The 26,973-nt window shown below is 52.5% G+C and overlaps 1 protein-coding gene across 4 annotated transcripts in view; it reads right to left on the bottom strand.

Annotated features, from left to right (window-relative positions):
* rin1b (Ras and Rab interactor 1b) overlaps positions 1-22,965 on the bottom strand; it is a 38,659-nt gene extending 15,694 nt beyond the window's left edge. The window contains exons 1-5 of one of the 4 annotated variants that reach the window (XM_063036426.1): positions 22,544-22,965; positions 20,920-21,066; positions 9,704-9,782; positions 1,757-1,877; positions 779-851 (exon numbers count right to left, since the gene is read on the bottom strand). In XM_063036426.1, the coding sequence (XP_062892496.1) occupies positions 779-851; positions 1,757-1,877; positions 9,704-9,781 (272 nt within the window). In that variant the 5' untranslated portion in view covers position 9,782; positions 20,920-21,066; positions 22,544-22,965. Of the gene's footprint in view, positions 1-778; positions 852-1,756; positions 1,878-9,601; positions 9,783-18,442; positions 18,882-20,919; positions 21,067-22,543 lie in introns of those variants that run through there. The other 3 variants (XM_063036423.1, XM_063036424.1, XM_063036425.1) reach the window with 3 other exon arrangements.
* Positions 22,966-26,973: the final 4,008 nt, after the last annotated feature.

The raw sequence follows: 26,973 nt of genomic DNA, 5'->3' as shown, positions 1-26,973 counted from the left end.
AGAGGAGAGGGGATGAGGGGAGAGGAGAGGGGATGAGGGGAGAGGAGAGGGGAGGGGGATGAGGGGAGAGGAGAGGAGAGGGGGATGAGGGGAGAGGAGAGGAGAGGGGGATGAGGGGAGGGGAGAGGAGAGGGGGATGAGGGGAGGGGAGAGGAAGGGGGAACAAAGGGAGGGGAGAGGAGGGGGATGAGGGGAGGAGAGAGGAGAGGGGAGGAGAGAGGAGAGGGGAGGAGAGAGGAGAGGGGGATGAGGGGAAGGGAGAGGAGGAAAGGAGAGGAGGATGAGGGGAGGGGATGAGGGGAAGGGAGATGTGAGGGGGAAGAGAGGTGTGGGGGAAAGAGGGGAAGGGAGAGGTGAGGGGGAAGAGAGGTGTGGGGGAAAGAGGGGAAGGGAGAGGTGAGGGGGAAGGGAGAGTGGGATGAGGGGAGAGGAGAGGGGAGGGGAGAGGGGGATAAGGGAGATGAAGAGAAAGGAAGAAGGAGGAGGGGCAGAGGGAGATTATTATTTGGGACTGAATTCCTCAGGGTGGGGGTAATCCCAACAGGAGTGGATGAAACTCGGGGGGGGGGATTGGGTCTCGAAGGGAAAGTCTGGATCCCGAACGGAGGGGCCAGATCCCAAGAGGAGGGGATGGGGTCGGATCCTGAATCGGGAGGAATGGATCACGAGGGGAGGAATGGATCCTGAGGAGAGGGGACAGTTCCTGCGGGATCAGGGTGGGAGGAATGGATCCCGGGGGTGCGGGGGGGATGTTCCCCGGGGGGGGGGCCGGACTCACCTGCTGACGCAGTAGAAGGAGATGAGGTGGAAGAGGTCCTCAAAGGTGACGGACGAGCCCTCCAGGGAGAAGGCTGGAGGGGGAGAGAGCAGAGTTCAGGGTCAGTACTTGGGCCGGCCGCCAGAGGGGTAGGTCTGAGGCAGCCGGTGGGGTCCACACGCAGACCCCGAAACTCAGGAGCACACACACACACACACACACACACACACACACACACACACACATCCCCACCCTGGTCCCACTGAACACGCGGACCCACACACAGACTCCGCCTTGGACAGTGGTGTGCCGGGAGGGTGAGGGGCGAAGGGGAGGGAGGAGGGAGAGCGGGGGGGGGTCGTATGGAGGGAGAAGGGAGGGGAGGTGGGAAGGGAACAGGTAAAGCTTAGGGTGAGAAGGAGAGATGGAGAGGGAAGGGGGTGGGGAAGAGAGGGATGGGGTGGGGAGATAAGGGAGTGGGGAAGAGACAGAAGAAGGTGGGGAGAGAGGGAAGGGGATGGGGAAGAGGGAGACGGTGGGAGAGAGGGGAGGGGTGAGGAAATGAGGGAGATGGTGGGGAGGGGAGGGGTGGGGAAAAGAGGGAGAGAGGGGAGGGGTGGGGAAAAGAGGGAGAGGGTGGGAGAGGGGAGGGGTGGGGAAAAGAGGGAGACGGTGGGAGAGAGGGGAGGGGTGGGGAAATGAGGGAGAGGGTGGGGAGGGGAGAGAGTTGAGAGGGTGGGGGGAGAGAAGTGAGAAGGTGGGGGTGAGAAGTTAGAGGGAAGGGGAGAGAGTCGGGGAGAAGGAAGGGGGTGTGGGGATAGGATAGGGGTGGGGAGAGAGGGATAAAATTGCGGGGGAAGGGAAGCAGGTGGGGGAGAGGATAGAGGGGGTAAGAGAGGGAAGGGGTGTGGGAAGAGAGGGAGAGAGTTGGGGGGAGGGGGAAGAAAGATAAGGGGTGGGTTTGAAAGGGAGAGGGTGGGGGTGAGGCCACTCACTCACCAGTACTGTCAGACTCCTCGAGGATGGGGAAGTCCTGGACGAAGGAGGGGTCACTGTCGTCGGGCACGCGGATCGACAGCACCTTCCGCTGGGAGGTGGCCGACTTGCGCACCAGGAATATCTGCAGCCGGTGAGGGGGGTGCGGGAGGAGGAGAGCAGTCAGTATACAGACCCGGACCTCCCTTGCCGCCCCTCCTCCAGCACGATGCTCCCCCCCTCCGCCCCTCCCTCAACCATACTGTACGAGTTTGAATTATCTGATCCCTGGTCTCAGTTCCCCAGCTGCTCTTCGGAAGATCTCTCTGACACGTCCTCCCTCAGGGTGCCAGACACGTTTTCACCCCCCTCACGGTCCTCCCATGATCAGCACAGGGATCCCTCCCTCCCTCCCCACCTACATCTCTCAGCCCTCGATCCCGCACCCCCCTCTCCCCGGACCGTTCACCGCCGTCAAATTTCGAGTCCAAAAATGTTAAGTTTCGTAACTTCAATACATGAAACTCATTCAAAGGAAGACAAGTGCGCTGTGTTCATTATTGAGGGACGGGGCAGAGCACACCCGGGACTCCAGCGTGCAAGATATTCAACTAAACTTTATTGACAACTCTGCTTGCACGGTATTTGAACTCCTCCCATGTGGGAGCGGCCAGCTGAGTAGCATGGGATTAACCCATTAACCACCACAGCAACTGGCGTCTAACTTTGTGTTTACTTTAACCAAGGCGGGCACATATCTCGTGGTAGCCGTGTGCAATTTGTACGCATAACCTGTAACGAATTATTTAAACAAACTAGAATGTTTAATCAAACATCGGCATGGTAGCTACAGTGGTTGGCACAACGCTCTACAGTGCCAGCGACACAGGTTCAATTCCCACCGCCACCTGTAAGGAGTTTGTACGTTCTCCACCCCCACCGCCCCACCGCGACTGTGTAGGTTTCCTCCGGGTGCTCCGGTTTCCTCCGACAGTCCAAAAGGTGTACTGGTTGATAGGCTAATTGGTCATTGTATATTGTCCTGTGATTAAAATCGGGGAGGAGATTGCTGGGCAAAATGACTCAAATATTACTGAAATATTAAATTACTTCTCCAGTCCCGCCGGAGGGTTCTGGCCCGAAACGTCGACCGGTCACTCTTTTCCACAGATGCTGCCTGGCCTGCTGAGCTCCCCCAGCATTTTGAGGGCGCAGCCTGCTAGTTCACCCTTACCGTAGAGATACAAGGGCAATAGCAGGCCCTTCCGGTCCAGATAGCCAGCACTGCCCAATTACACCAAGTTCAGGAATCTGGGAGGAAACCGGAAGAAACCCCAGCAGTGACGGGGAGAACTCGCGAACTCCCTACGAAAGGGCACCTGCAAATTCGCCAGAGACGCCAGAGTTGTTGGCAAAATCTCAGATGGCATTGAGGAGGCACACTGGATTTGATCAGGGACCTCGAGGTAAAGGAGCCATTTGGAGGTGGTGACAATAATATGATAAGTTTTACTCTACAATTTGAGAGGGAGAAGGGAAACTCGGAAGTGTCAGTATTACAGTTGAATAAAGGGAACTATGTTGCTATGAGGGAGGAGCTGGCCAAAGTTCAATGGAACAATACCCTAGCAGGGATGACAGTGGAACAGCAATGGCAAGTGTTTCTGGGAATAATGCGGAAGGTGCAGGATCAGTTTGTTCCAAAGAGGAAGAAGATCCTAAGGGGAGTAAGGGGAGGCTGTAGCTGACAAGGGAAGCAATGGACAGTATAAAAATAAAAGAGAAGTATAACATAGCAAAGACGAGTGGGAAGCTGGAGGATTGGGAAATTTTTAAAGAGCAACAGAAGGTAACTAAAAAGGCAATATGCGGAGAAAAAATGAGGTACGAAGATAAACTAGCCAAGAATATAAAGGAGGATAGTAAAAGCTTCTTTAGGTACGTGAAAAGGAAAAAAGTAGTTAAGACCAGAATTGGGCCCTTGAAGACGGAAATGGGTGAATTTATTATGGGGAACAAGGAAATGGCAGACGAGTTGAACAGGTACTTTGGATCTGTCTTCACTAGCGAAGACACAAACAATCTCCCAGATATAATAGTGGCCAAAGGACCTAGGGTAATGGATGAACTGAAGGAAATTTATATTAGGCAGGAAATGGTGTTGGATAGACTGTTGGGTCTGAAGGCTGATAAGTCCCCGGGACCTGATGGTCTGCATCCCAGGGTACTTAAGGAGATGGCTTTAGAAATCGTGGACGCATTGGTAATCATTTTCCAATGTTCTATAGATTCAGGATCAGTTCCTGTGGATTGGAGGGTGGCTAATGTTGTCCCTCTCTTCAAGAAGGGAGGAAGAGAGAAAACAGGGAATTATAGACCGGTTAGCCTTACGTCGGTGGTGGGAAAGATGCTGGAGTCAATTATAAAAGATGAAATTACGACACATCTGGATAGCAGTAACAGGATTCAGGATGGATTTACGAAGGGGAAATCATGCTTGACTAATCTTCTGGAATTTTTTGAGGATGTAACTATGAAAATAGACAAAGGAGAGCCAGTGGATGTAGTGTACCTGGACTTTCAGAAAGCCTTTGATAAAGTCCCACATAGGAGATTAGTGGGCAAAATTAGGGCACATGGTATTGGGGGCAGAGTACTGACATGGATTGAAAATTGGCTGGCTGACAGAAAACAAAGTAGTGATTAACGGGTCCCTTTCCGAATGGCAGGCGGTGACCAGTGGGGTACCGCAGGGTCCAGTGCTGAGACCACGGCTGGTTACAATATATATTAATGTTTCAGATGAGGGAATTAAAAGTAACATTAGCAAATTTGCCGATGACACAAAGCTGGATGGCAGTGTGAAATGTGAGGAGGATGTTCTGAGAATGCAGGGTGACTTGGACAGGCTGGGTGAGTGGGCAGATGCAGTTTAATGTGGATAAATGTGAGGTTATCCACTTTGGTGGTAAGAACAGGAAGGCAGATTATTATCTAAATGGAGTCAAGTTAGGAAAAGGGGAAGCACAATGAGATCTAGGTGTTCTTGTGCATCAGTCACTGAAAGCAAGCATGCAAGTACAGCAGGCAGTGAAGAAAGCTAATGGCATGCTGGCCTTCATAACAAGGGGAATTGAGTATAAGAGCAAAGAGGTCCTTCTGCAGCTGTACAGGGCCCTGGTGAGACCACACCTGGAGTGCTGTGTGCAGTTTTGGTCTCCAAATTTGAGGAAGGACATTCTTGCTATTGAGGGAGTGCAGCGTAGGTTCACAAGGTTAATTCCCAGGATGGCGGGACTGTCACCTGTTGAAAAATTGGAGCAACTGGGCTTGTATACTCTGGAATTTAGAGGGCTGAAAGGGGATCTTATTGAAACATATAAGATTATTAAGGGATTGGACACGCTGGAGGCAGGAAGCATGTTCCCGCTGATGGGTGAGTCCAGAACCAGAGGCCACAGTTTAAGAATAAGGGGCAGGCCATTTAGAACGGAGTTGAGGAAAAACTTTTTCACCCAGAGAGTGGTGGATATATGGAATGCTCTGCCCCAGAAGGCTGTGGAGGCCAAGTCTCTGGATGCTTTCAAGAAAGAGATGGATAGAGCTCTTAAAGATAGCGGAATCAAAGGTTATGGGGATAAGGGAGGAACTGGATACTGATAGTGGATGATCAGTCACGATGACAGTGAATGGCGGTGCTGGCTCGAAGGGGCCGAATGGCCTACTCCTGCACCTATTGTCTGTTGTCACACAGGAGTGAGACAGATCAGCTGGTTGAGTGGCGTTGCAACTCTTCATCTCAGATTCCATTTTCTCTGAACTGTTCCCACAACCAGGGGACTCACTTTTGAGGACCCTACACCTCATGCTCTCGATACTTATTATTTATTTATTTCCTCTTGCACTTGAGTTTGTTGTCTTTTAAACATTGCTTTTATTTTTTTTTTGGTCCGTCCCGTTGGGTGTGGTCTTTCGCCGATTGTACTGATTTCGCCTGGATTTACTCTGAATGCCCGCGAGAGAACGAATCGCAGGGTTGTAAGAGGTGACACGTATGTACGTTGACAATAGGTTTACTTCGAACTTTGAACAGCCACCTTGCACTCGAGGGATTGATTGTGGACTTCAGGAAGAGGAAGTTGAGGGATCACACACCAGTCCTCTGGCTCCTGGGTATCAACTTACCCGAAGATCTACATTTCACTATAATTACAAAGAGGGCGACAGTTAGACTTCATCAGGCCTCTGATTGGGCTTGGTATGCCACTGGGACTCAGCGTCAGTAAGACGAAAGAGCTGATTGTGGACTTCAGGAAGGGTAAGACGAGGGGACACATACCAATCCTCACAGAGGGATCAGGAGTGGAGAGAGTGAGCAATTTCAAGCTCCTGGGTGTCAAGATCTCTGAGGATCTGACCTGGTCCCAACATATCGATGTAGTTATAACGAAGGCAAGACAGCGAGTATACTTCACTAGGAGTTTCAAGAGATTTGGTATGGCAACAAATACACTCAAAAACTTCTATAGTTGTACCATGGACAGCATTCTGACAGGCTGCATCACTGTCTGGTATGGAGGGGCTACTTCACAGGACCGAAAGAAGCTGCAGAAGGTTGTAAATCTAGTCAGCTCCATTTTGGGCACGAGCCTACAAAGTACCCAGGACATCTTCAGGGAGCGGTGTCTCAGAAAGGCAGCGTCCATTATTAAGGACCTCCAGCACCCAGGGCATGCCCTTTTCTCACTGTTACCATCAGGGAGGAGGTACAGAAGCCTGAAGGCACACACTCAGCGATTCAGGAACAGCTTCTTCCCCTCTGCCATCCGATTCCTGAATGGACATTGAACCCATGAACACTATCTCACTACATATATATATATATATAATTTCTGTTTTTGCATGATTTTTAATCTATTCAATATACTGCAATTTATTTATTTATTATTATTTTCTTCTTCTTCTTCTAGATTATATATTGCATTGAACTGCTGCTGCTAGGTTAACACGTTTCACGTCACATGCTGGTGATAATGAACCCGATTCTGATGAACCAAAGACTCCAGCACGTTTCTACGGACAGGCATTGGAATTGCCTACATCACCCTTTCGTACAGAAGGGCTGCTGCACAAGATCAGAGGAAGCTGATCATTGAAGACATCTTCAAGATGTGACACCCCAAGATGTCCATCATTACGGACCCCCATCACCCAGGACGTGCCCTCTTCTCATTGCTACCATCAAGGAGGAGGTACAGGGGCCTGAAGACACACACTCAACGTTTTAAGAACAGCCTCTTCCCCTCTGCCGTCCGATTTCTGAATGGTCCAAGAACGCTACGTCGTTCTTTTCCTTTCGATAACATATAGTATTTGCAACAGAACGGGTTTCATTGCACGTGTCAGTAAAACGCTAACACTACTGATCGGTTTTGTAACTAACAGTGACTTTTAATGTACTGCCACGTTTCACAACATAGGTCCACAACCAGAGGTCATGGGTTAAGGGTGAAGGGTGACAAGTTTAAGGGGAACACGAGGGCAAAAGTTCTTCACTCAGGAGGGTGGTGAGAGTCAGCGCAGACACAGCACGAGTGGTTCAACACTGAAGAGAAATTTGGATAGGTACACGGATGGGAGAGGTATGGAAGTCTGTGGTCTCGCTGCAGCTCGATGGGAGGAGGCCGTTTAAATGGCTCGGTACAGACTAGAGGGGCCGAAGGGCCTGTTTCTACACTGTGCTTTCCTATAACCCTGTTCAGTGATAATTAATCTGATTCTGGACTCTGGAACAACACCGGAAAGTGCCGGAGGGACTCGGCGGGGGGCAGGCCGCGTCTGTGGAGGGGGGGCGAAGAACAGCCGGCGGACGCTGACTGTTCCTGCTTCCCTCCCAGGGGTTCCGGGGTAGTCCCTGAGAGCGAGTCCTGAGCTGCTAGGCCAGCTCCGGCCAGCAGAGGGCAGCGCAGCACCACCATCGACAGGGCCAGCGAGTGGGAGGTCGCGGTTCGATCCCCCCACCCCACTGTCCGTAGGAGTTCGTACGCTCTCCCCGTGAACGCCAATAAACTGCGCAAATGCAAATATCAATAAATCATGAGACAGAATCCTTAAAGTGAGATCACTGGTTGTGGGAACATCTCAATGGATGAGCATAGTTATCCCCTTTTGTTCAAGAGCCTGATGGATGAGGGGTAGTAACTGCTCTTGAATTGTCTTTTTGAAAATTGGTTGGTTGTTTATCCTGTTGGGTATGGCCTCCTATTGACTCTGTTGTGTTCCTTCTATTTACTGTGAATGCCCACAAGAAAATGAACCTCAGGCTGACATATATGCACTGGGGTAATTAATTTATTTTATTCTTTGGAGCGTAGAAGGCTGAGGAGGGACTTAATAGAGGTATTTAAAATTATGAGGGGGATAGATAGAGTTGACGTGGATAGGCTTTTTCCATTGAGAGTGGGGGAGATTCAAACAAGAGGACATGAGTTGAGAGTTAAAGGGCAAAAGTTTAGGGGTAACATGAGGGGGAACTTCTTTACTCAGAGTGGTAGCTGTGTGGAACGAGCTTCCAGCAGAAGTGGTTGAGGCAGGTTCGATGTTGTCATTTAAAGTTAAATTGGATAGATATATGGACAGGACAGGAATGGAGGGTTATGGGCTGAGTGCAGGTCGGTGGGACTAGGTGAGAGTAAGAGTTCAGCATGGACTAGAAGGGCTGAGATGGCCTGTTTCCGTGCTGTAATTGTTATATTAAAGGCATCCGTTAGTCTTGCGAGACCATGGATCTGTGCCTGGAAAGTCTTCACTCTCCAGGGCGCAGGCCTGGGGAAGGTTGTACGGAAGACCAGCAGTTGCCCATGCTGCAAGTCTCCCCTCTCCACGACACCGATGTTGGCCAAGGGAAGGGCATTAGGACCCATACAGCTTGGCACCGGTGTCGTCGCAGAGCAATGTGTGATTAAGTGCCTTGCTCAAAGACACAACACGCTGCCTCGGCTGGGGCTCGAACTCACGACCTTCAGATCACTAGTCCAATGCCTTAACCACTTGGCCACGTGCCCACAATTGTTATATGGTTATATATGGTTTGACTGGAAAGTAGTATTGAGCACAGCCATAATCTTATTGACCCATGGAACAATCTCGAGGGGCTGATTGGTCTCTTAAATCTCTTTCAAATGTTATATCTTTATCCAGCCTCTGCCAACTGAAGAGTTGGTGACCAGGTACAGAAACACCAGTGCCCTTGAACAGAAAATCCTACACGAGGTAGTGGATACGGCCCAGTCCATCACTGGTAAAGCCCATCCCCACCATTGAGCACATCTACGTGAAACGCTCTCACAGGGAAGCAGCATCTAGCATCAGGGACCCCCACCACCCAGGTCATGCTCTCTTCTCGCTGCTGCCATCAGGTAGAAGGTACAGGAGCCTCAGGACTCGCACCACCAGGGTCAGGAACAGTTACTACCCCTCAACCATCAGGCTCCTGAACCAGAGGGGATAACGTCACTCACCCCAACACTGAACTGTTCCCACAACCTCTGGACTGACTTTCAAGGACTCTTCGTCTCACGTTCTCGATATTCGTTGGCTTTTATTTATTAATTTAAAAAAATTTATTTTCGTATTCACAGTTTGTTGTGTTTTCCACACCAGTTCTGTTCGTTGTGAGCTTTCATCGATCATATTGGGTTTCTTTGTACTTACTGCAAATGCCCACAAGAAAATTATTCTCAAGGTTGCCTATGGTGACTTGTCTGTACTTTTAAGATTACCTGGAACTTGGAAGAGGCATTGGAAGCTGGTAAGGTTTGGGAAACAGGGAGTCGCCGTTAGGGGACGGGGAGGTGTCGGGGTACTCACTCCGGGCTGCTCCCGCTGCAGGATGTGGAGGGCCGTCGCTGAGTTCATGCTCAGCTGCAGCCACACTGAGTGGGTGAAGATGAGACGATCCAAGATGCTGACCTTGGTGAGGGAGCACTTGTGGGGCGGCTGCCGGCCGGTCGGGGTGTTCGGGGCATCATACACCGGGTCGTCCTGCATACTGCGGAGAGGGCGCCAGTCAGTTACGGGGCCCAGGAGAGGCACGTCGCTCCACCCCTCTCCCCATTCACCCCCGTCCGCACTCCCAATGGGACCCACCCCTTCCCATTCACTCCCAATGGGACCCACCCCTTCCCATTCACTCCCACCGTCCACACTCCCAATGGGACCCACCCCTTCCCATTCACTCCCACCGTCCACACTCCCAATGGGACCCACCCCTTCCCATTTACTCCCACTGCTCACACTCCCAATGGGACCCCAGCCCTTCGCATTCACTCCCACGGTCCACACTCCCAATGGGACCCCACCCCTTCCCATTCACTCCCACTGTCCACACTCCCAATGGGACCCCAGCCCTTCGCATTCACTCCCACCGTCCACACTCCCAATGGGACCCCACCCCTTCCCATTTACTCCCACTGCCCACACTCCCAATGGGATCCCACCCCTTCCCATTCACTCCCACCGTCCACACTCCCAATGGGACCACACCCCTTCCCATTCACTCCCACTGTCCACACTTCCAATGGGACCTCATCCCTTCCCATTCACTCCCATCATCCATACTCCCAATGGGACCCATCCCTTCCCATTCACTCCCACCGTCCGCACTCCCAATGGGACCCCACCCCTTCCCATTCACTCCCACCGTTCACACTCCCAATGGGACCCACCCCTTCCCATTCACTCCCACTGTCCACACTCCCAATGGGACCCACCCCTTCCCATTCACTCCCACTGTCCACACTCCCAATGGGACCCCACCCCTTCCCATTCACTCCCACCGTCCACACTCCCAATGGGACCCCACCCCGTCCCATTCACTTCCACCGTCCGCACTCCCAGCAGACATGGATCACAATCCCACAACCCCGGCTCAATACCCCTTTAAAAACAGAGCAGGAGACAGCCATTCGGCCCCTCGCAGATGCTGTCCCATTGATGGCTGACCCACAACTGGCATCCACACAGCTTTCCCTCTGGCCCCGGCGCCCCGCGTCTCACCGAGTTTGCCTCTCACCCCATTGTTGCCCCTTCTAGCCTCTGTGTCCCACTCCCCGCTGAATACAGAGAGGGTTGAACACTGTCCTACTGAGCAGTGGAATGTGCCTCATCCCTCAGCGGGGGAAGGAAATGAGAATTCAGTATCGGGACACAAAGGTGTCCCGAAGTACAATTGTAGAGAAGTGAGATCGTGTGGGTCAGAGTGTGGTGGGAGAACTGAGAGCACACACCAACCACGCCCGGCAGAGTGACGCACTGCATTACACAATCCCTCGCCACATCCTCTCACGCCACCTGCTCCCAGCACATGTGTCAGCATGGCATGGGTCAGTCGCAGACACTGTCTCCCGTCACACAAGACCAGACCAGAGGGGGTTACAGAGACGGGGAGGGGTGTAGGGACCGGAGAGGGTTACAGAGACAGGGAAGGGTGTAGGGGCCAGAGGGGGTTACAGAGACAGGGAGGGGTGTAGGGGCCGGAGGGGGTTACAGAGACAGGGGAGGGGTGTAAGGGCTGGAGGGGATTACAGAGACGGGGAGGGGTGTAGGGGCCGTAGGGGGTTACAGAGACGGGGAGGGGTGTAGGGGTTGGAGGTGGTTACAGAGACAGGGAGGGGTGTAGGGGCTGGAGGGGGTTACAGAGACGGAGAGGGGTGTAGAGGCCGGAGGGGGTTACAGAGACGGGGAGGGGTGTAAGGGCTGGAGGGGGTTACAGAGACAGGGAGGGGTGTAGGGCTGCAGCAGGTTACAAAGACGGGGAGGGGTGTAGGGGCCGGAGGGGGTTACAGAGACGGGGAGGGGTATAGGGGCCAGAGGCGGTTACAGAGACGGGGAGGAGTGTAGGGGCCGGAGGAGGTTACAGAGACAGGGAGGGGTGTAGGGGCCGGATGGGGTTACAGAGACAGGTGTGTGTGTGTGTGTGTGTGTGTGTGTGTGTGTGTGTGTGTGTGTGTGTGTGTCTGTGTCTGTGTTTGTGTGTCTTTCTGTGTCTGTGAGCATTTGTATGACTGCGCGTGTGTGTGGGGAGAGAGAAAGAGGAAGGGAGGGGAGAGGGAGACTCGGCCTCTGTCGGTGAAGCAGGGAAGGTTTCAGAGTGGCGACAAGGCCCGGAACATCTGCCTCCAGATGTGTGCTGCACAGTAACACCTCAGTCTGACCTGCCCTCAGAACCCCTGGGCCCTGGGAGTGAGAAAGGAGGGTCCCACGCCACACAAACCGGAGGCCAAGACGTCAAGGTTGGAACACTGACTCAAAAGATGCCAACCAGCCAATTAAGCTGCCGTCTCCATAGCAACCTGGCTTGGGCCTACATTTCTGCGCACCGTACAGGTTATGACAAGCAGAAAATTTGGGTCGGGTGCTAGTGGGAAAATAAGAGGAGAGGAAAATTAATCCGAATTTCACCACAGGACATCTCCCTTACATTCCCTGTTCACTGACGACTGTGTGGCCTGGTCCTGCTCTAAACTCACAGATGCTACTACCGCAGTAGGCCGCATATGAAATAATGATGAGTAGGACAGCAGGAAGGAAATATGGAGCCTGGTAACTTCATGTCATGACAACAATCTTTCCATTAATGTCAGCTAACTTAGTCAGTCACCTCAGAGAAGAGAGTGTTGCACAATTAATACCGACATCAGTGGTGCTGTGGTCAGGAGGGTTGAGAATGTCACATTCCTGGGAGTAAACATCACCAACAGCTTATCATGGTCCAAGCACGTGGCTATCACAGCCAAGAAAGTTCACCAACACCTCTACTTCCTCAGCAGGTTAAAGGCATTGACCCCCCCCCACCCATTTTTATCCAGCTGGATCTTCCCGGCTCGGGACGGGAACCGCTCTGCCCGTGACCGCGAGAAACCGCGGAGAGTCGTGGACAGAGCTCAGCTCATCACGGAAACCAGCCTCCCCTCCGTGGACTCTGTCTACACTTCCCACTGTCCCAGTACAGCAGTCAGTGTAATCAAAGACCACCACCCCCACCCACCCCAGGCACTCTCCCTTCTCCCCTCTCCCGTCGGGCAGAGGATACAAAAGTCTGAAAGCTTGTTCCACCAGGCTCAGGGGCGGCTCTACCCCGACATTATCAGACTATTGGAAGGTCACCGCTCGACCCCACAACCTCATTGTAGCCCTTGCGCCATTGTCAGCCTGCACTGCCCTTCCCCTGTGACTGTAACACTTTGCTCTGCGTTCCGTTAATCCTTTCCCCTCGATGCGCTGACGTGACGAAACGATCTGTACATACGACTTCCAAAACACAGTTTTTCCACTGTTCCCCGGAGCGCGCGACAAAAATTAGTCAAAGTTAATCATTACTGCCAACCCTCTCGATCAGATACCTGCCCCTCAGAGAGGGAGATAAAGAGAGAGGTAGGGAGAGAGATAGATTGAGACAGAGAGAGATTGAGATAGAGAGACAGAGAAAGAGTTAGAAAGAGAGGGAGCAATAGAGGCTTCAATGAAATTCCCTCCTGTCCTAGGTCCTGACCTCCAGATAGTGTCCCTTTCTAATCCGGCCCGACCACTTCCCCTCTCCCCAGAACCACCTCCGATTCCAGAGCAAGTTGTGGGCCTGGGCCTCAGGGGAGACAAAGCGTGACCGAGCTGCCCGCCAGGCAGCTAGACTAACGCGGCTCCCAGCGTGTGTCCGTGGCTGCGAGGAGGGAACGCCGCGCCGTGGAGGGGGGGGGTGGTGGTGAGGAAGGAGGAGAGGCGAGGAGGGAATCGCTGCGGGAGGGGCGGCGAGGAGAGATCACGGCTCCGAGGGAAGGGGCAAGCATGCGAAACGCAAGCCCCTTTGGCCTGCGTCACTCGTCGCAGCCAGGAACCAATCACAGTGTTGGGAACTTGCCATGCAGGGCCCTGCGTCGGCATTGCAATTGGCTGCCCTGTGGGACTAGCCTCAGCGGCCAGCGGAGCACTCTGACACCGGGGCAGGGTCGGTAAGGTATTAGGTAACACAACGGCGGGGGGTGGGTCGAGGGTCAGCGCGAGTGGGGCCAAGAGACCCCGGCCTCCAGTTGGACGTTCACCCACGAAACTCTGCCCCTGCGTTCATAGGACAGATCTTCGATTGGCCTCCAAGCAGGAGGGAAGTTCAAATTCAAGTACGTGTATACAGCCAAACGAAACAACGTTCCTCAGGGCCACTCGTCCTGATGGTCCTGTACCTCCTCCCAGACGGTAGCGGGGTGGGTGGTGGGGATCAGGCGCCTCACCTGCGATGCCCCCAGTCCCAGTAAATGTCACGAGCAGTGGGGCGGGGGGGTGATTCTCCCTGCAATTTTTAGGGCCTTGCGGTCAGTGCAGCCAGACAGGACGGGCTCGATGGCCCTCCTGCAGAAAGTTATCAGAAAGTGGGGGGATTTGCAGGTCTCAATCTCCTCAGAAAGTGCCTTCTGGACTAGTGGGTCCGGGTGAGACCAAACCCACCTGAGCAGTACAGCACCAGGCAGGCCAGGCGGCCCACAACACCCTGCCAATCTCAAAGCAAGTTCATACAAAATGCCCTCCCGATCTCTCCAGACCCTTATATCTAAAAGCCTCTTAAAACCCCACCAAGCTACCTGCTTCCTCAGCTATCCCTGGTACCCCATTCCAGGCACTGCGTAAAAAAAACTTGGCCCCACGCCTCGCCTTTAAACTCTCCCCACCCCTTTCCAACCATGCCCCTTGAGGTTTGTCATTTCTGCCCTTGGAGGAAGATTCTGACCGACCATCCCATAGTTTAAAGAGCTGCTCTCAGATTTCCCCCTCCAGAGAATACAGGCCTGCTGAGTTCCTCCGGCGTTTTGTGGGCGTTGCTAAATTCGTCCAAAGCTCTCCTTGTGGCTCGGGCTCGCTAATCCAGGCGGCATCCTGGCGAACCTCGCCTGCAAAGCCTCCACATCCTCCCTGCCGCGGGGCGACAGGAACTGCACGCAGTACCCCAAGTGTGGTCTGACTAACGTCCCCCTGCCATTTTCCACAACAAACGTCTCCTTATCTGAGAACGGTCTCCGGTTTAGCAGATCGTTAGCAGAAACTCTTTGAGGCCACGTTCTGCAAACACAAGGAAATGTGCAGATGCTGGAATTCCAAGCAACACACATAAAACTTGCTGGTGAACGCAGCAGGCCAGGCAGCATCTCTAGGAACTGGTACAGTCGACGCTTCAGGCCGAGACCCTTCGTCAGGACTAACTGAAAGAAGAGATAGTAAGAGATTTGGAAGTGGGAGGAGGAGGGGGAGATCCAAAATGATAGGAGAAGACAGGAGGGGGAGGGATGGAGCCAAGAGCTGGACAGTTGATTGGCAACGGGATCCCACCACTAAGCACATCTTTCCCTCCCCCTCCCCCGCTTTCCGCAGGGATTGCTTCCTACGCGACTCCCTTGTCCATTCGTCCCCCCAATCCCTCCCCAACGATCTCCCTCCTGGCACTTATCCTTGTAAGTGGAACAAGTGCTACACATGCCCTTACACTTCCTCCCTCACCACCATTCAGGGCCCCAGACAGTCCTTCCAGGTGAGGCGACACTTCACCTGTGAGTTGGCTGGGGTGATATACTGCGTCCGGTGCTCCCGATGTGGCCTTTTATATATTGGTGAGACCTGACGCAGACTGGGAGACCGCTTTGCTGAACATCTACGCTCTGTCCTCCAGAGAAAGCAGGATCTCCCAGTGGCCACACATTTTAATTCCACGTCCCATTCCCATTCTGACATGTCTATCCACGGCCTCCTCTACTGTAAAGATGAAGCCACACTCAGCTTGGAGGAACAACACCTTATATTCCATCTGGGTAGCCTCCAATCTGATGGCATGAACATCGACTTCTCTAACTTCCGCTAATGCCCCACCTCCCCCTCGTACCCCATCCGTTATTTATATACACACATTCTTTCTCTCTCTCTCTCCCTTTTCTCCCTCTGTCCCTCTCACTATACCCCTTGCCCATCCTCTGGGCTTCCCCCCTTTCCCCTTTTTCCTTCTCCCTAGGCCTCCTGTCCCATGATCCTCTTGTATCCCTTTTGCCGATCACCTGTCCAGCTCTTGGCTCCATCCCTCCCCCTCCTGTCTTCTGCTATCATTTCGGATCTCCCCCTCCCCCTCCCACTTTCAAATCTCTTACTATCTCTTCCTTCAGTTAGTCCTGACGAAGGGTCTCGGCCCGAAACATCGACTGTACCCCTTCCTAGAGATGCTGCCTGGCCTGCTGTGTTCACCAGAAACTTTTATGTATGTTGCTTCAATAGCTCTGATCAGGTCATCCCTCGGCACCCCCTCAAGACTAATCAATAGGCTTCAAGGCCTTGGCCTCAATATCTCCCTGTGGCTCAGGACTGCTCGGACTGGCGACAACACCTCTTCCACCACAGTCAAGGTCGTCGTGCTTAGCCCCCTGCTCTGCGCCCTTTACGCTTCTGACTGTGAGGCTAAGCACAGCCCCGACGCCACGTTCAAACTGGCTGGCAACACCGCTGTCCTTGGCTGAATCGAGGGTGGTGATGAGTCGGCCTACAGGAGGGAGATTGAAAATCTGGCTGAGGGGTGCCACAACGACAACCTCCCACTCAATGTCAGCAAGTGCAAGGAGCTGATTATTCACTTCAGGACAGGGAAGTCAGAGATCCACAAGCCAGCCCTCATCAGAGGATCAGAGGCAGAGAGGGTCAGCGACTTTAAATTCCTTGGTGCTATCATTTCAGAGGCCCTGTCCCGGGACCAGCGCACAAGTGCAATTACGAAGACAGCTACTTTCCTTTGCCGTTGGCGGAGATTTGGCACGACTTCTAAAACTTTGGCAAACTTCTATAGATGTGTTGTGGAGAGTGTATCGACTGGTTCCATCACCGCAGCCTGGTACGGGGAACGCCAGTGCCCTCGGACGGAAAATCCCACATGAAGCCGCGGGTACGTCCCGGCCCATCGCGGGCGAAGCCCTCCCCGACACTGAGCACGCCTGCGAGAAACGCTGTCGCGGGAGAGCAGCCTCCGCCGTCGAGGACCCCACTTCCGAGGACATGCTCTCTTCTCGCCGCTGCCGTCGGGTAGAAGGTACGGGAGCCTCAGGGCCCACACCACCAGGGTCAGGGACAGTTACGACCCCTCAACCATCAGGCTCCTGAACCACAATAGATAACCTCACTCAGCTTCACTTGTCCGTCATTAAAATGTTCCCTCATCCTTTTCAAGGACGCTTTATCTCATGTTCTCGATCTTTATTGCTTATTTACTTATATATTGTTATTATTTCTGTTTTTATTCTGTTTGTACACTGGCTGCCCGCCCTGGTGGGTGCGGCCTTTTGCCGATTCTATTGTGGTTATTGGAGCTACTGAGAGTGCCCGAAGGTAAATGAACCTCAGGGTTGTCTATGGTGAGGTATGCACACTTTGATAATGAAATTTGCTTTGAACTTTGATGTTTTATACAACCGCAGTGCCATTTCTTAACTCCTATACTCAATACCCCTACCATCGAGTCATAGAAAGTGGCAGCTCGGAAACAAGCCTTTCAGCCCATCTAGTCCATGCTGGACCATTTAAGCTGCCTACCCCCATCGACCTGCACCGGGACCATAGCCCTCCCTACCCTTCCCATCCATGCACCTGTCCAAACTTCTCTTAAACATTGAAATCGAGCTCACATCCATTACCTGTGCCGGCAGCTCGTTCCACACTCTCACCACCCTCTGAGTGAAGAAGTTTCCCCTCATGTTCCCCTTAAACCTCTCACCTTTCACCCCTAACCCATGGCCTCTGGTTGTAGTCCCACCCAACCTCGATGGAAAAAGCCTGCTTGTATTTACCCTATCTATACCCCTCATAATTTTGTATACCTTTATCAAATCTCCTCTCAATCTTCTATGTTCCAAGGAATAAAGTCCTAACCTATTCAATCTTTCCTTATAACTCAGACCTGGCAACATCCTTGTAAATTTTCTCTGCACTCTTTCAACCTTATTTACACCTTCCCTGTCGGTAGGTGACCAAAACTGCACACAATATTCCAAATTAGGCCTCGCCAACGTCTTATACAACTTCAACATAACATCCCATCTCCTGTACTCAATACTTTGATATATAAAGGCCAACGTGCCAAAAGTTTTCTTTACGACCCCCGTCTACCTGTGACGCCACTTTCAATGAATTATGGACCTGCATTCCCAGATCCCTCTGTTCTACCGCACTCCTCAGTGCCCGACCGTTCACCGTGTAAGACCTACCCCGGTTGGTCCTCCCAAAGTCCAACACCTCACTCTTGGCTGCATTAAGTTCCAGCTGCCATTTTTCCAGCAATTCCAGATCCCAAGATTCCCTCACTTCTCCCACAAAGCCAATGTCTAATCCAGATTACTACCTCATCCTGAATGCCGAGCGACTAACCTTCTTAACCAGCCTCCCTGAAGTCCATGTGGACAACATCCACTGCCCTACCTTCAACTTTCCTGGTAACGTCCTCATGCGATTGGTTAGACACGACCTACATGCACAAAGCCATGCAGACTGTCCCTACCCTATCCCCGTCTTTCCAAATACTCATATATCCAGTCTCTTCAAATAATAACTCTCCCCTATACTGATTTCATACTCCTTTACGGCCTTTAACTTCCTGGTTAATTCTTAAAGCCTTTTTTAAACAGTGCGACAACATTGGCTCACCTCCAATATCTGGCACCTCACCCGTCGCTAAGGACGTTTTAAGTATCTCTGCTCGGGCCCTGGCTACCTCTGCACCTGCCTCCCACGGGGTCCAAGGGAACACCTTGTCGGGCCCTGGGAAACCGTCCACCTCGATCTGCCTCAGGGCAGAACTCACCACCTCCTCCTCTGTGTCCGTGACCCTCGCCGGCTGCTTTGCCTCACTTCACCTGACTCTGTTCCCGTCTCCCGGGTAAGTATGGACGCAAAAGAAAACATTTGAGATCCCGCCCGCCTCTTTTGGCTCCACGCATGGATTACTACTCTGATCTTTGCAGAGGACCAAATTTGTCCCTTGCAATCCATTTTGCTGTTATCAATGAAAGTAATATTATTTATTCATTTATTTATAGAGAGAGAGATAAGCTCCTTCTGGCCCAATGACCCAGCAACCCACCTATTTAACCCCAGCCTAATATAACATATAACCATACAACAATTACAGCACGGAAACAGGCCATCTCAGCCCTTCTAGTCCGTGCCGAACTCTTACTCTCACCTAGTCCCACCGACCTGCACTCAGCCCATAACCCTCCATTCCTTTCCTGTCCATATATCTATCCAATTTAACTTTAAATGACAACATCGAACCTGCCCCAACCACTTCTGCTGGAAGCTCGTTCCACACAGCTACCACTCTCTGAGTAAAGAAGTTCCCCCTCATGTTACCCCAAAACTTTTGTCCTTTAACTCTCAACTCGTCCTCTTGTTTGAATCTCCCCCACTCTCAATGGAAAAAGCCTATCCACGTCAACTCTATCTATCCCCCTCATAATTTTAAACACCTCTACCAAGCCCCCCTCAACCTTCTACACTCCAAAGTATAAAGACCTAACTTGTTCAACCTTTCTCTGTAACTTAGGCAATGAAACCCAGGACAATTTAATCACCTCTACCAAGCCCCCCTCAACCTTCTACACTCCAAAGTATAAAGACCTAACTTGTTCAACCTTTCTCTGTAACTTAGGCAATGAAACCCAGGACAATTTAATCACAGGACAATTTACCAATTAAGCTACTGACCCCTACGTCTTTGGACTGCGGGAGGAAACTCACCCGGTCACGGGGAGAACGTACAAACTCCTCGCAGGCAGCATCAGGAATCGAACTGGGGTCAGCAGAGTGCTCGCCTCCACGCTACTGTGTTGCGCCGGGGGACCGGTGATCGACGGGGTCTTCCGAAAGGGAAATGGATGGCGGAAACGGTTGGACGGGCCGAACGGCCACTGCCTGACCTCTGGGCGCGGGGTGGGGGGGCGAAATACGTGAGGTGTCCCCGGTGCTTGACCGCAGGGGAGGTGTTGGGTGGTGTGTGTGGGGGGTGGGGAAACGCGGTCACGTGGCAGGGCTGCAGTTCCAGTGTGAAGTTCTGGTGACTGAGTCACAGCCAACGGGCGAGTGAATCAGGGACGGGCAGAACGGCGGGAAGGAGGGAGGGGCCAAATCAGAGCCGGGGGTCAGAGGGAGAGAGAGGCAGAGTGAGGGGGCACAGATAGAAGCGGGGAGAGAGGGGGAGAGAGGGGGAGAGGGGGGGAGGGAGGGGAGGGGAGTGAGAGGAGGGCAGAGGGGGAGAGCGAGAGAGGGAGGGAGCAGAGAGGTAAAGAGAGGTGGGAGAGCAGGAAAGAGGGGAGGGAGGGGGAGGTAAAGAGGGGAGAGAGAGAGAGAGATCCATACCTTTCCCTCCCATCTCCCCCTCTCTCTTCCCCCAGCCCTCCTTGCTTACTATCCTTCTCTCCTTCATTCCCTCCTTCTCTCCATCCATCTCACCCCCCCTCACTGACCCTCTTCCTCTCTTTCCCCTGCCTCCTCTACCTCTCTCTCCATCCCCCACTCTCGCCCGCACTCTCCTTCTCTTCCCCCTTCCCTCCCTCTTACTTCTCTTTCAGCCTCCTATTTCTCCTCCCTCTACCTATCCCCTCACTCCCTCCCTCTAGTTCTACTTCCATCGCCCTTTCTTTTCACCCTTTCTCATTCCTTTTCTTCGCTCCCTCTTTCCCCTCTCTCCCCTCTCTCTGTCCTCTCTCCCTTCCCTCCTTCCCTCTCCCTACCTCCTCTCTCTCCCACCCTCCTTCCCTATCCATTCCCTCCCTCCCTCCTTCTCTCTCCTTCCTTCCCCTCTTCCCCTCTCTCCCTCCCTCCATCTCTCACTCTCTCCCACCCTCTGTCCTTCCCTACCCCTTTCCTCTCTCCCACCCTCCTTCTGTCTCCCTTCCCCACTCCCTCCCTTCCTCCTCCCCCTACTCTCTCTTTCCCACCCTCTTTCTCTGCTTTCCTCCTTTCCTCTCTCTCTCTCTCTCTCTCCCTCCCTCCTTCCCTCCTTCTCTCTCTCTCCCAATCGCGGAAGGCCTTCCTGTCGATTCCTCGGGGATCCGATCCCATGGGAGGAGGACCTACACGCCCTCCTCCCCCACACACACCCCCCTCCCCCGGCGAGTTACCTGTAGCTCCTGGACTCTTGCTGTGCCCTCGGACGGCGGCTGCTCCGCGAGGGTGCCGCAGGGTCTCTCCGCCCGTCCGCCACTCCCGGGAAAACTTTTCTTGACAGACAGCCGCCCTCTGCGCAGGCGCGGCAGCCGGGACGGGACCTGGGGCAGGGAAACGCCCTCTCATCCGCGGGAAGGTTGAATCAGGGTGAGAAGGAAGAGAAAGGAAGCGCGTACGTGGGATAGGCATTCCCCGTGTTTGAGGTTTATGATGGACTTTGGAGTCACTGGGGAGTCCAAAGCGAATCCCGGTAAACACACACGAGGTGCTGGAGGAACTCAGCTACGGAAAGTCTTTTCATCAGGAGAATCTAAAAGACTCGACAGGGTCCTACTCGTCAGTGCTAGCCGTGGTCCCCACAGGGCTAGTCCCAGTTGCCTGTTCGGCCAACGTCCCTCTGAACGAGGGGTGTCCAACTTGGGGTCCAAGGACCCCTTGCTTAATGGCGTTTAAAGAAAGGGTTGGAAACCCCAGCTTTAAAGCAAATTTATTAAAATAAAGTAAAATTATTATCTAAATGTAGACATTTTATTTATAGCGATACAACGCGGAAGTGTATCAATCCCCCGATTTAACGCTAATCACGGGACAATTTACAATTGACCTACCAGTGGGACGAAACCGGAGCGCCCGGGGGAAACCCACGCGCGGTCACGGGGAGAACTCCTCACGGGAATTGAACCCGGGTCCACAAGTACCGCAAACCGTCGTGCTAACCACTGCGCTACCGTGCCACCTCCCCCCGGCGTTACTGTTACTGTAACATTACTACAGGGAGATTCATCTTCTTGCAGGCGTTCACGGGGAAGAAAATACAATAGAATTTACGGGGGGGGGGAGACTTATCCGCAAACAGACGGAGACTGAGAGAATGTGCAAGACAAGACAAACTGTGCAGATAAAAATAGAACTGAGAACATGATTAGAGAGTCCTTGAAAGTGAGTTTATAGGTCGTGGAATCAGTTCGGAGTTGAGGTGGGTGAAATTATCCACACCGGTTCAGGACCCTGATAGTTGAGGGGTAATAACTGTTCCTGAACCTGGTGGTGCGAGTCCCGAGACTCCTGTACCTTCTACCTGATAGTTGAGGGGTAATAACTGTTCCTGAACCTGGTGGTGCGAGTCCTGAGGCTCCTGTACCTCCTGCCAGCGGCGAGAAGAGGGCACGGCCTGGGTGGTGGTGGGAGGGGGTGGGGGTCACTGATGGTGGACGCTGCTTTCTCGTGTCAAGGCTCCTCATAAGTGTGCTCGATGGTACGAGGGTTTTGCTCCTGACGGCCTGGGCTTGACCCACTACTTTCTGTCGGCTTTTCTATTGCTGGGCATCGGTGTCTCCGCACCAGTTCGAAATCTCTCCGCCGTGCACCTATAGAAGTGCCTTTTAAACGTTGTTAATTAATCTATCTATTTATTTGTGGAACCGGCCCCTCCGACCCAACAAGTCCAGCAACCCACCCTAGGCTAATCATAGGTCAACTGACCAATTAACCGGTAGGTACATCTTTGGACTGTGGGAGGAAACCGGAGCATCCGGAGGAAACCCGTGTGGTCACGGCGGGGCGGGGGAGGGAACGTACCGAGACTTCTTACGGCCGGCCCCGGAATCGAACTCCGAACTCTGGGACGCCCCCGAGCCGTGGCGCCCGACCTCAGGCTTCGGATACCGGCTGCCCGACGGGAGCGGCGAACGCGCCCGCCGCCGCTGCTTCCTCTTGCCGGAGAAAGTTGCAAGACAGAACCTGGTGTCAGTCGCTGCTGGAAATTTTAAGCACCTGACGCCGGAAATACACACACACACTCACACACACACACACACACACACACACACACACACACACACTCACACGCGCACACACTCACACACACACACTCACACACTCACACGCGCACACACTCACACCAGAGGCCGGAGGATCTCAGCGGGTCAGGCAGCGTCTGTGGAAATGAATAAACTGTCGACATTTCGGGCCGAGACCCTTCTCAGGACCGAAAGGGACACCAGACTACCCGAAATTCGTTGTTTTGCTGCGCAATGCGTAAAGATTATTTCTCGTCTCTCAGATACTCTAAATCTTTTCCTGCTCTATTCGCCTTCAACCTGCGCCCCCTACTTATGGTTATAGTATTGGTCTATTGTTGTCACGGGTACCGAGAAACAGTGAGAAGTCTGTCTTGTATACTGCTGTAATCATTTCACAGTGCACTGAGGTAGAACGAGATAAATTCAGAGTGGAGTGTACAGAGACTTCATTGTTCAACAACGGGTAAACGAGGTGCACTGTGAGGTCAAGAAAAGGCTCGAATATTCAAAGGTTCATTTATTATCAAAGAACCTGGGCAGCACACAACTCCGAAATTCGTCTTCTCCAGATAGCCACAAAAAAAAACCCATGGGAGGTTGTTCGAAGAAAAACAACAAACCCACCACCGTCGCACAAAAACAAAAATCACAAATCGCCCCAAATTTAGATTGCAAAGGCATCAACCCCCTCACCCCCCCCCCACACACACAGAGAAAAACAAATCAGGCCAACTGCAAGAAAATCAAACCCCAACCCACCACCCCACAAAATTAAATCGCTCGGATGGTAGCAAGCAAAAAAAAACGGGTGAAAACACAGAATATAAAACAAAAAGAGTCCGGCTTATTGTACGCGGGGGCCATTCAATGGTGTTAGCGGGACAGAAGCTGTCCTTCAGCCAGGTGGTATGTGTTTGGGCTTTTATATGTCTTCCTCGAACATATAACATTACAAAACACCTGTGTTACTGTACCGAACTTTTAACCCACTCTTAGGTCAATTTAACCCTCCCTCCTGCATAGCCCTCCATTTTCCATCATCCATCTAAAACATAGAACATAGAATAGTACAGCACGGTGCAGGCCCTTCGGCCCACAATGTTGTGCCGACCCTCAAACCCTGCCTCCCATATAAGCCCCCACCTTAAATTCCTCCATATACCTGTCTAGTAGTCTCTTAAACTTCACTAGTGTATCTGTCTCCACCACTGACTCAGGCAGTGCATTCCACGCACCAACCACTCTCCGAGTAAAAAACCTTCCTCTAATATCCCCCTTTAACTTCCCACCCCTTACCTTAAAGCCATGTCTTCTTGTGTTGAGCAGTGGTGCCCTGGGGAAGAGGCGCTGGCTGTCCACTCTATCTATTCCTCTTAATATCTTGTACACCTCTATCATGTCTCCTCTCATTTCTGGGATGGCAGGACTTTCATATGATGAAAGACTAGATTGACTAGGCTTATTCTCGCTGGAATTTAGAAGATTGAGGGGGGATCTTATTGAAACATATAAAATCCTAAAGGGATTGGACAGGCTAGATGCAGGAAGATTGTTCTCGATGTTGGGGGAGTCCAGAACGAGGGGTCACAGTTTGAGAATAAAGGGGAGACCTTTTAGGACCGAGATGAGGAAAAACTTCTTCACACAGAGAGTGGTGAATCTGTGGAATTCTCTGCCACAGGAAACAGTTGAGGCCAGTTCATTGGCTATATTTAAGAGGGAGTTAGATATGACCCTTGTGGCTAAAGGGATCAGGGGGTATGGAGAGAAGGCAGGTACAGGGTTCTGAGTTGGATGATCAGCCACGATCATACTGAATGGCGGCACAGGCTCGAAGGGCCGAATGGCCTACTCCTGCATCTATTTTCCATGTTTCTATGTTTCATCCTCCTTCTCTCCAAAGAGTAAAGCCCTAGCTCCCTTAATCTCCGATCGTAATCCATACTCTCTAAACCAGGAAGCATCCTGGTAAATCTCCTCTGGACCCTTTCTAAAAGTTTCTTAATTGCCTCTAAAATGTTTTTGCAAGTATCCTGACCGTGCCATGCAATTGGGTTTCAACGTAAGAATCTACAGAGAGTAGTGGACTCGCTCCCATACATCCCTCCCCTCCATCGGGATTATCTACAGGAGGCAACATCCAGCATCAAAGACCCTCCCAGCACCACCCAGGCCGTGCCATCTTCTCACAGCTCCCACCGTGCAGGAGGTACAGAAGCCTGAAGTCCCACACCACCGGGTTCAGGAACTGCCTCTTCCCTTCACCCGTTCGGTCCTTGAACCGACAAGCATGACCCTCATCACCACCTCAGTACAGCAACACTGTGACCACCTCACAGCGTACACTGTCGTAGGAAAGCAGCATCCATCATCAGAGACCCCCACCACCCAGGCCATGCTCTCTTCTCGCTGCTGCCATCAGGTAGAAGGTACAGGAGCCTCAGGACTCACAACACCAAGTTCAGGAACAGTTACCACCCCTCAACCGTCAGGCTCTTGAACAAAAGGGGATAACTACACTCACTTGCCCATCCATTGAGATGTTCCCACAACCAATGATCTCACTCTTTATCAAGTGGGACAAAAGATGTACAAGTTAATGGTTAATTGGCCACACGGGTGTAAATGAGCAGCACAGCCTCATTGGGCCGAAGGGCCTATTACTGTGCTTTATTGCTGCATAAAACAAAAATAAAAGGGGTTAAACTTTGAGGGCACTGGTGAACCTTGTTGTGAGGGCAGGTAGATGGTGGGCCGACCCATGGACGAGTACCATGAACTCTGACCTCACTGGAGCTAAAGGTGGTGCCACAGGGCGACCTCTTGCAGTTCATTCACGAAACAGTTCGACAACTTCTCCCTGATGTCTCTCCTTTCCTTCCCAAGCCGGCTGGGGGTCCGTGATGTACAGCACAGCGTTCAAACCGCGGTTCGTCATGGCGGCGGGAGCCGGCTACCAGAGCTCGCTGAGCAGCCCGGCGTTTCAGACAACTCCCGGAGCAGCCAGGCACAGACCTGCAGCCCTGTGGGCGACCCGATCCCTCGCCGGCGTTGACGACAGAAGCGTCGCGGGAGATCGGAACACCGAGTCAGCGGTGTAACGCTGCTGTTGGAACAAGAAGATCAAAACAGCAAGGTGTTGGCCTCACCTCTCACGATACCGCTCTCCCCCTTGTTAGTAAGAGAGAGGGAGAGTCTGCGGGATATCAAAGTGTGGGGATGGTCAGTAGTTGTTTTGATGGACTCCAGGTCATGGTCTTTTTGGGGGCTTCGCTCTTGCTTGTACGGCGGGTGGGGAGGAGGGCTGATGCTTTCTGTTGGAACAAATGGGAGGGGGAAGATTTGATGTTTTGATGTGCGAGAAGGAGGGGGCCTTTGGGGTTCCAATGTTTCTCTGTCATTCATTCTTGAGGGTTTCTTGAACCGTGGGTGTCTGTGAAGAGTAAGAATCTCAGGTTGTATACTGTACAGATTCTCTGACATTAAATTGGACCTTTGGACATGATGAAGTGCTTTGAGAGGTCGGTGATGAAACGTATCAACTCCTGCCCAAGGAGCGACTTGGAACCGCTCCAATTTGTCTGCCGTCACAGCAGATGTCAATTCATTGGCTCTTTGCTCAGCCCCGGAAAATCTAGGCAGTGACAATGCAGATGTACATCAGGACGCTGTTCAGCATTCAACACCATCATCTCCTTGGAACTAATCGATAAGCTCCAAGACCTGGGCCTCAGTGCCTCCTTGTGCAACTGGATCCTCCATTTCCTCACTTCAAAGTTCATCTACTAATCATCAGACAACCTTGAGATTGGTCTCCTTACAGGCTGCCGCGGAACAAAGAAACCCAATAGAGCCCATTAAGGAAAAGCCCCGATGTGCAGAGAGAGAGAGAAAAAAAGAACAAATCGTGCAAACGGTAAAAGCAAGGAAATGGCGTCCTGATCTGAAGCCCACGAAAGAGAGCGCGGCCACACAGACACTCAGTTCAGTGTAGAGCTGAGTAAGCGTCGCGTACACCGCAGGGCCCTGTGCTTGGCGCTCCCCGCTCTCCCCGCTCGGCTCGCTTAGCGACGGTGAGGCCGAGCAAGGCTCCCACGCCATATTCAAGCTTGCTGACCGTGGGCCAAATCAGAGGCAACTCCAAAAACTGTGATTTCAGTTTGCTGACGACATCACTGCCGTTAGTCCAACCAGAGATGCAGAGGC

Source organism: Mobula hypostoma, chromosome 30 (assembly GCF_963921235.1).
Source record: "Mobula hypostoma chromosome 30, sMobHyp1.1, whole genome shotgun sequence".
In the NCBI taxonomy this organism is placed as follows: domain Eukaryota; kingdom Metazoa; phylum Chordata; class Chondrichthyes; order Myliobatiformes; family Myliobatidae; genus Mobula; species Mobula hypostoma.
Note: the sequence above shows the minus strand (reverse complement) of the source record. Positions and strands in the feature narration are given on the sequence as shown.